The sequence below is a fragment of the Aplidium turbinatum genome, chromosome 11 (genome assembly GCF_918807975.1).
Source record: "Aplidium turbinatum chromosome 11, kaAplTurb1.1, whole genome shotgun sequence".
NCBI lineage: Eukaryota > Metazoa > Chordata > Ascidiacea > Aplousobranchia > Polyclinidae > Aplidium > Aplidium turbinatum.
The window spans coordinates 1,416,372-1,426,159 of record NC_137482.1 but is presented as its reverse complement, the minus strand read 5'-3'; the positions used below and the strand labels follow the sequence as shown (position 1 = coordinate 1,426,159).

The following is a 9,788-nucleotide window of genomic DNA, read 5'->3' as shown; positions in this document are numbered from 1 at the left end:
TCCCAATGCTTTGAGGGGTTGAATAAAAGACAATGTGCAAGTGAGACCAATCATTGCTTCTCCTTGCTAGCAAATAAGTTCTTTTTTGTATTGATTTAACGTCTGCAGACGTAGAATCAATGGAAAAGAGAACTGATTAGTTACCTGGATAAAACCATCCAGCAACCAAAGAAAACCAGCAATATATGAAAAGTTGTTTGAGGCCCAAAAAATTTTCAAATTGCCTGCAGGTAGCAAGTAGTAAAAATTACCGCCTGCAAATCGGTAATTTTTTTACATTGATTTAACGTCTACAGACAATGAATCAATATGAAAACCTACTGGTCTAATTAGTCTGGAGCTTCAGTGGTTTGTGTCACAATGCTTCTGTATGCTTTCATAATGTAATGCATCTCTGCACATCCTGTAATTTTTACTTTACTGAGTCTTTTATGACATCACAGCTAAGTTTTGGAATGCGAGACTCTCAATGTAAAAAGTTCTGGAACCTTGTCACTTTTTGAATTTCTTTTATGTATGGTAAAATTGAAATCGCTCTTGTTGCACTTACAAATGTTGATTTTGTAGGCCTATTTTTACAACCGACAAAATGAAAGCTTTCTTTTTCACTTTCTTTTCTAGGCTTGGTGACTGTGCATTTTTAGGATGGTGTTTCCAAACACTGTTTTATATTTTAAACATATTTTAAACTTCTTGGTTTCCTTGTGTTGGTGCCAAATTTGTATGTTGACTTATCGTTCTTTATCGTTCGCGCCAGCAATAAAAAATCAAGTAGAATTGAAAATTGAATTTACAATGAAACAATAAAAAATGAATAAATTGAATAGAATAGTTAAAGTGATGTGAGAAAGACAATGCAATTTTTCTATTTATTGTATATTTTCTGTACTGCCTTATTTAAACTGAGGATATGCATCTGCATGATATGAATAAAAAAGGCACCAGGAATAAAAGGATTATCCTTCAAAAATATCATTATTAGTCAACCACATTGGCCCAAAATAGCTTGAAGTTTAACTTTCAGTGCTGCCCAGCTGCCTCTGTTAAAAAGTAGTAATAAGAACATTTTGTGGCTGATGTGTCATACATTGTATCTACGCAAAAGCAACATCATAATTCAAGGCTGTGGTGTCGAACAAGGCAATGTTTACAGATAGACATTTTGATACTAGAAACAGTTCGAGAACTGTCTGTCATTCACGTCTTGTGTTAGCAACATGAAAGCCAAAATATGGTGAACATCTGTTGTCGTATTGAACTTTCGCTGTAGTTAATATACAATAAGTTTGTCACGCTAGTAGCACAGGTGTTTGAATGTGATGATATTTATAGTGTTGAAAGGTTGGTTGCTTTTACCGGGAATTCCTAAAGCTTTGGCCAAATTCAACATATACAGTAGTTTTGTTTTCAGATTGTTGCTTTTGGTATTTTAAAACAAGTAAAAATGAGGTCTAGAATAGATGTGTTGGTCATAATTGCGTCAGTGCTCATTACGACCAAAGCCAAGTCCAATCATCTGCCGATTGAAAAGCAAAGACAAAACATCGAAAGAAATAGCGGCCGCGGCGGGCCCAGTCAACTCAATTCCCGGCGAACAATTCTGTTTTTGCCCGATCCACCTCTAGCCCATAGAACACAATGTCGCACCATACCAAACGACTTTGGCTTGTGCTATGGAATGGAATATAGTAGGTAGGTTGATTGTGTTTTTGATTCATTTGCAATGTTTTGTTGAAACTGCTGATTACGAATGTCAATTTACGATGGACAATTGGATTCGTTCATAGGTTGTCACTATGGAGTGTGGTGCTGAGATTAGTCTCATGCAATAGGTTTCAAACTGAAGATAACAAGACAACGCACAAAAGTATCACGATCCTAATTGTGACAACCAAATTTTATTCTTGGTGTGAGAAAGACTCCTTGGAATCTTCCTCTTGACATTCTCGCATCCTTGCAGAGGCTTTGAACCACTGTCACAGGTCCGGTCACCGAGATTGACAGAGTGAAGTTTCCGATTGTTGTTGAAGTGTTGTTGTTTGGAAAAATTTCCGCTCACTGGGTGCCGTTGAAGTGAGAGCAGTCCTAAAATGCGTTGCTCAAGTGCACACTCCGAGAGTCGAACCATTGTTGGTTGATCTGACTCTTCTTCGTATGCAGAGCTGGATGTTTTGTGCTGAAAACAAAAAATGAATCGAATCTTTCCGGCTTCTGTGAAATCCTTATCAAAAAACCTGAATGTACATTGTACACATTAGTGATCGAACAATGCATGCTCTTTTCTAATCCCCTATAATTGTGTTACCTCACAATAGGATGCGACTGCCGAACCTGCTCGGGCATGAAACAATGACGGAGGTCAAACAACAATCGAGGCCTTGGCCGCCTCTTGTATCGAAGAGATGCCACCCTGAAACTCGGAAGTTTCTGTGCGCCTTATACGCCCCTGTCTGCATGAAAGGTAAAGTTGCATGTCAGTTAAGATGATTAATCGGTAAAAATTCATAAGGAGAATATTCATACGGAAATATCCCGACTGGAAAATATCTTCTATCTCGAAATATAAGGGAAAGATATTTTCCATGTGTTTCGGAAAAGGGAAAAGATGTACGGGAAAAGTCTTGATGGCTAGTGTGGAAGTTACACTAGTTTGGTTAGCGAAACACAATGATCGCTGTTCTATAGTGAGTATTCAGGTAGTGCTGACGCCAGGAAGATCGCTCCTTCTCAACAGATATTTTCCAGTCGGGTTTGGAAAGAATTCAACTCATAAACTATGTGTCAGTTTAAGCAAATCTACAAAGTACAAACAATTTTTTACACGCAGACAGAAATTCAGCTTTACGATATTATGTCAAACTTAAGTGGATTTGCATATGCGCTGAAATAGATCGGTGCCCAAGCCGGACATTTCCCCCACAGGTCCCCTTAGAAACTTGCATCGCCTTCAAGTAGTTCTGAGATTTTGCGGCCGAGAGGCAACGCGTTCTTTTATGTTGTTTATAAAAATCTTCTTCAACTTCTTGCTATTCAACGTCTGCAGACGTTGAATCAATGTAGAAACGACCGATTTTCTTTCTGAGTTATTAATTTGGCTTTGGTTTTAATCTTCACTGGCATGCCAGTGTCTCTCATGTGGTTTTTATGTTCACAGTGCCTGTGCCGGGCGAGGTCAAAGGTTAAGACAGGTCAAGATTAACAGGTTAAACGGCGTTCAAGTTTAAACCAATTGTTTGAAGCTTTTTAAGCGTTTGCTTGCGCTTGGGCTTAAAATATCTTTTGATTCATCCTATTTTGAAACTTAACAAATTATTTATCCATTCCCATAAAAAAACACCTTTATATTCTAGGCAAAAAATCAGTCCTTTTTACATTGATTTAACGTCTGCAAACGCTAAATCAATGTAATAAAGAAGTGGTTTGCTACCCGGATTATTCTTTTTACAAACCATTGAGGTATGTTCAACCCAGACATGAGAAAGCAGATGCCACCCAGGGCCCACCACAAGCGGCCGGTGAATTGCACTGTGTTTGTGGCCACTACATCATTTAGAGTGGTTCAGTTTTCACTGTGGCTTTGCCTAAAAAAATTTAAAAATATTTTACATGGTTTCTAACGCTTTTTTATGTTGAAAGTGACATCTTTATAAGCTAAACCATGATACAGTTTTGTTGGATTAAGTGTAGAGGACAAGTCAAATGCACAGGAGTCAAATTACTGTTTTGCTGACAACCACAGAGATGGCTCACTTCAAGTTTTTCAATGAATTACATAAATTTTTGTTTAAAAAGTGCTATTTGTCGCAAAATGGTATAATTACTCTGTTTAGAAAACAATTTTTCGTTCTGGTTAATCGGAGACTGCGCGCACAGAGTGGAAATTTGTGTTTGTACATTTTTTCTAAAATCTTCTTTATTTGTTTCAAAAAATAATAATTGTAGGGTTTTAAGTCAAAGATTGACGTCATATAATATGCATATGTCATCTCCTTACTTGTTAGGAAAAATGCAATTAGTGAATAATAAGCAGATGAGGCCCAGCAACCACACGACATTTTATATAATATAAAGAAATAAAAGAACCATTGCAAACGTTTTCGGCTATACCACCTTTTGGCCCTTAATATAAGGAGTGCACAAAAGTGAACTAAACATAGCAAAAGAAGTAAGGCACATCACAGGATTCAATAACATGAGAAAAAACCCACATGATGGTTAAATTAAATTAAATATGTTAAGCAGATGCGAGGCACCTCTGGCAAACAACTTCCTATTGAGCTGAGGTTTGCTGGCTTCCACGCTTTTCACCAGCTCAATATTGCCTTCGACTCTAGTGCTGATTTATCTGAGCTCGACTCCTGGTCGGGTCATACCAAAAACTTTAAAATGGGAACCGATTGTGTTCTTGCTCACATAACGCAAAGAGGATACGTCGGGTGATAATGTACCGTAATGACATCATAATCTCGATATGAAAACAAAAATGAGTCCTGTCGCTAAAAGACCTTAAGTTAGCAATTGTAGAGCGACAATAAATAAAACCATAACATTATTATTATCGACGCTTTGCTTTGTTGTTTCACTGACGTTTCGCGCACCATGACAATGCGCAATTGCGCATCCTCAGCGCGAATAACTTACAAAATAAAATTTATGAAGTTATATACTGCACTACGGTTGAAAGAAAGTGAAAAAAACTAAAACATTAATTATTATTTTAAAGAAACCAAACTGAGATTTTGTTAATTGTAGTGAGGTTTGCGACTTGCCGAGATTCTCAATCAAATGATCTGGTTGTTAATTGTGATGGCCAAGAAGAATAAAACTGACAATGGGAAGAACAAAGACATCGAATCGCCATCTTCCCTGGAAACTGGACAAAGCAACTGGGCTTTTACTTATAATTTGCGAACATACTCTGCGTTTCTATTTAAAAATTAAAATGTGGCCAAACAATTCATTTTTCTTCTCTTTCTTCTTCTGACACAAATCACGTCTTAGGCTAATGGTCATACCCAGACAGCAAATCAGTCGTTTTTTACATTGATTTAACGTCTGCAGACGTAAATAAAGACTAATTTGCTATCTGGAATGCCATCATGAAATTTGATGATTGTTGCAGGTTATGAAAAGCTCATTCAACCGTGTCGGTCACTGTGTGTAGCGGTGCGTGACGCTTGTATTCCAACAATGAAATTGTTCGGTTACTTATGGCCGGAGATGCTCAATTGCAGTAAATTTCCAGATGCCAGTGAGGTTGGAAATCTGTGCATTCCAGAAAGTCAGCTCGCGCCATCTCTTGGTGAGTCATCATGTTAGGAAACGGTCTGTAATTAATTTTCTAAAACTATTTGCTTGATTCATCCGCATCTCCTGAAAAAATTGATTGATTGATTGAATCTTTATCCTCGGACTGGGAAAGCTTCTTGCAGAGCTTAATCCTGGCAGTTTCGCATACTTGGAGAGGCTTTGAATCACTGACGCAGGCCCGGTCACCGAGATTGACAGAGTGAAGTTTGCGATTGTTGAAGTCATGTTGCCGGAGAATTATTCCATCCATTAGATGCCGCTGAATGGAGAGCAGTCCTTAACGTGCGTTGCTCAAGTGCACGCCCCGAGAGTCGAACCAGCGCCGCTTGATCTTGAAGCTTCTTCGTTCCAGAAGTGACGCGCTAACCAACTGAGCTATCGGGACGGTTTTGGCTGCAATTGAATTATAATTCCAAAACAGCCAATCCATTGAGGCAGTGATTGCATTCAACTGGCTCACACGGTAGACTCTTTAACATAGGACAGTTTTCCGTGCGAATCAGCTGATTTCAGTCATGTGACTCAGCACGTGATATTCCGATCTTCTCCGATCTTCTCGATCCGATCTTCTCCAAAGATTTTTGATACAAAGAAAATTAAGTGAATGTATCGCCACAGCAGCGTGGCCTAATGGGTTAGGGTTAGGGCAAGGGAATAGCCATTTCGATTGCGTGGGTTCGATTCCCACCCTCTGCTAATGTTCTTTTTTCTTCTGAAACTGAACTGAGTGCAAGAAGGATCTTAAAGACTGTAGTCAATTGAGTTTATAAGGTTACAATCATAATGGCGTGAGTCACATGACTGCAAACAGCTGATTCACGAGGAAACCTGTCCTACGTTAAAGTGCCTACCGACTCACACCGGTTTGCGCAAACCTTGGTTTGGTTTTGAATCTTTATCCTCGGACTGACAAAGCCTTGGTAGGTTATTCCTGGTAGTTTCGCATACTTGTAGAGGCTCTTGACGCAGGGCCGGTTACCGAGATTGACAGAGTGAAGTTTCCGATTGTTGAAGTCTTGTTGTAGGGGAATTATCCCATTCACTAGGTGCCGCTGGATGGAGAGTAGTCCTGAAATGCGTTGCTCAAGCACACACCCCGAGAGTCGAACTAGCGCCGCGTGATTTTGAGCCGGGCGCGTAACCACTGAGCTATCGGAGCGGACCTTAAATTTATCAAAGATAAAGCGAACTGGTTGTGAATCAGAACAGCTTGTTGTCACAGACTACGTCAAGTCTCGTTCCAAATCTTTCTAGGCCTAAATCATTTCGGTGTCGAACACGCTTTAACGTTCGCGTTTTATCGCTTCTACCTTTTTTCAGACCTCTGCTATGTTATGGCACGGGATATTTTTTTGTTTCAATGACCGGGAATGAAACGTGAAACTGAACTGAAACTGGTGTCAGATGTTTTTAGCTTGGTCGGATCGGTTTGCAAACTTCCTGAACAGCAGCCCCACTGGCTATGAGATTATCTATCATCAAATGGGGAAACGTGTTTTTACTTTTCAGAAGTGAAACAATGCCTACCATGTCGCCAGAAGAAGGTGGCCGGAAATATTCGCAAGAAATATTGTTCGTTTGACTTTGGTGGGTTGCGCAGTCTCCTGTCAGCTCTACACACACTTCCACATCTTCGCTTTGGAATCGCGATGTTTCGATCCTATCTTCTTACTATTATTGCTCTCATATGTAAACTTCTCTCAACCAGAAGAGAAAGTCATGCGTGAAGTGACCATCATTTCAATCTTAGACTTGGAAAAAAATTTCAGCTTTACTTCCACCAACATTTCTAGACAACTGTTCGATAGCGTCAAGATCTTTCAGTCTATCTGGTCTTAAAAAAAAATGTTTCTCCAAATATGATCATTTTTGTAAAGTGAAATTTAACCGTTTTATTGCAAATGTTGATTAGAATTACAGACAAAAACTTAGTCAGACTACAAATAATTTTATTGTTGAGCATCTAAGGTATCTGGCACAGTTTTTTTTGCTGCAAAAACTCAACTCCAATACCTTTTTAGAAATTGGCAGAATATATAATTTTGATGTATTGCTGGTTTTACTTTCATTTTCATCAGATGAACGTTGCAACTAGCGCTGGAAACGATAATTATCCTGATGAACACTTTAAACTTTTCAGTAATCAGAATATAGGCATTGAGAGCGACTAGCCTACTTTTACATTTTGAGTAGGCTCAAAGCTTTTCGCTTTTAGTAACTTAAGTTGTTTGTACAATAAGCACAAAGTTGTACCAAAATTAACTCTTCTTTTATTGTTTCAGTGATGAAAGTTCGTGTGAGACAACTTGAGTTTGATCAGGGAGGAACAAAGCTTCTTATTAATCGGAAGTCTAGAAAAGTCTACAAGTGGCCAAAGTCCATTCCAAAATCAAAGAAGAATTCCTTGTGGATGCGAGATGGACTCCATTGCACTTGTAACGTCATAAAAAGCATTAAAACTCGTTATTTGGTCACAGGCTGGAAGACAGAAGGGAAGAACCTGGTTTTGAACTCAATTACAAAATGGAGCAAAAAATATAAAAAATTACTAAAACGACTAAAAAAGACAAAATGCATTGCAAAGTCGTGAGCTTATAAATCTGAGTCTAAAGTAAACAAACTGTTTGCGTCAACAAAGCAATGAAGCTTTAAAACAAAGCTTAAAGCTACTTTTTGTTTTCGTTTATGTCAACAAAGTATTGAAATTCGGTTAAATTTGTAACATGGAAGTCTTTACTGGACAAGGTATTTTATCTTCAAAACATAAAACACGCAGCTGCGGATCTATAAAAATGTAAGAAGTCCAAAGCAAATAGCTTGGCAGGGAGACTGGGTCAGGCCGGTTGAGAGGGAAACATGAGATCGTTTTTGGGTCAAAAAGTAACCCATGGACCCTCCTGTAAATGCTAGCCTACTGGTCTGGGGGACTTTCCCCCGGAAATTTTGATAAACTTTATCTCATCACAGTCACGTTTCGTGTAATTGCAGGCTTAAAACTGTTTGTTTTTTGCTGATACAGTACGCAGCCTACTTGACCAAACTCATCAAATTAAAACTGGAGGTTTGTAGATGTTTAAATTGCAAAGCCTTGTCAGAAATTGAAGTTGACTTTCAAAAGATTCTTTTTCTCAATTACAAAAGAATGTCACTAACTATTATTCGTTGGCAATATCTGTAAGCGCTTTATTATGCAATGGAGTTCAGATACAAAACGAAATCATTGTGCGACGCCCTTGAAAATTTGAAACTACGCACCAAGGGCATAGCGACGCACAGTTTGAGAACCTCTGACCTAGGTTGTTTAACAGAAAAGCCAAAAACGTTTCAGTTTTCAATATTGCCACTGATCGTAGCAGTAGTAGTGCACCCTATCTATTGGTCTTTTATTCATCCGACAGCTTACTGTAATTATATTTAATCAAACATTAAAATCTTTTGGTCTTGAAGCGCTGAGCTAAAATTCGTTGCCTTTTATTGTATATTTTTGAGATTTTCTGGTTGTAGCGCAGGTGGTAGCCTACGCGAAACACGGCATGAAACTGCTAAATGGTAATCGAATAGAAAAAGTTTGGGAATCACTGCTCTAGTAACACTGAAATAGGTCGATTCGATTGTTAACTAGTTGAGTAAGCAATGTGTTTGCTTTCAAATCTTGCATCATTATTATAGTCTTTAAATAACCCAAAATAATAGTTTCTACTTTAAATCCACTGCTGAGAGTATGTATGGTCGTTTACCCAGTGCTGCCAGTTGGAATAATAAAATTGAATTGACTGAGTGAGAAAATTTTGTGAAAACGTGGAAAAATTACATTTTTTGGGGGGGGGGGCACGTGTCCAAATCCTCTTTGGATCCGCTACTGAAAAAAATTGTTTGAAAATTTAAAATCAAAATATAGCTTTTAAACACATTGTTGAATGAATGCATTACCAAACTCTCAAGTGTACAGGAAGATGAAAACGCTTGTGCTTCTTCAAAACAGGAGCAACTTTGCAAATGCTCGAAAGTGGTTGATTGTTTGCACCTTGACAGAGTTACTATCAATTGCTTGAAAAAAGTCGATCAGTTTTTACAATTGTGAATCAAACAGTGGTCCCGAGCGGGCTTAACGCAGTTTGAACGCGAGATAACTGCGGTTTGTGCACGGGCTGAGCGAGGGGGAAACAGTGGTCTCGAGCGGGCTAAACGCAGGCTAGATGCAATATTTGTGCAGGCTAAATGCGGTTTATGAAATGCTAACCACTGCGGGTTGGACGTGGTTACGAAAGGGCATGCCACTGTTGACTATAGTATCTGAAGTACAAAAACTGCTGATTAACTGTACACTGTAACAGCACATAAAGTCAACAAAAATTAGTGAATTTTTTTAATTTCACAAATACACATTACACAAGACCAAAAAACAGAACACATACAGGGTGATCAGTATTTATCGTTACAACTTTGAAAGGTTATAGTAAGGAAATGAAGCAAATTTT

General features: G+C 38.5%; 1 protein-coding gene across 1 annotated transcript; it reads left to right on the top strand.

The window, feature by feature from the left end:
• The first annotated feature begins 1,556 nt into the window (after nucleotides 1–1,556).
• Nucleotides 1,557–9,053, top strand: LOC145779872 (secreted frizzled-related protein 2-like). Its single transcript, XM_082591541.1, has 5 exons — nucleotides 1,557–1,692; nucleotides 2,316–2,461; nucleotides 5,123–5,302; nucleotides 6,820–6,897; nucleotides 7,593–9,053. Exons 1-5 carry the CDS (start codon nucleotides 1,679–1,681, stop codon nucleotides 7,898–7,900), a joined length of 726 nt encoding a protein of 241 aa, XP_082447667.1. The 5' UTR covers nucleotides 1,557–1,678; the 3' UTR covers nucleotides 7,901–9,053.
• The last annotated feature ends 735 nt before the right edge of the window (nucleotides 9,054–9,788 follow it).

Bases quoted from the DNA above. Each gene is read 5' to 3' on its own strand.
- LOC145779872 (XM_082591541.1), top strand. The intron at 2,462-5,122 runs GTAAAGTTGCAT...TGATTGTTGCAG, and splicing joins CGCCCCTGTCTGCATGAAAG to GTTATGAAAAGCTCATTCAA. The intron at 6,898-7,592 runs GTGGGTTGCGCA...TTATTGTTTCAG, and splicing joins ATATTGTTCGTTTGACTTTG to TGATGAAAGTTCGTGTGAGA.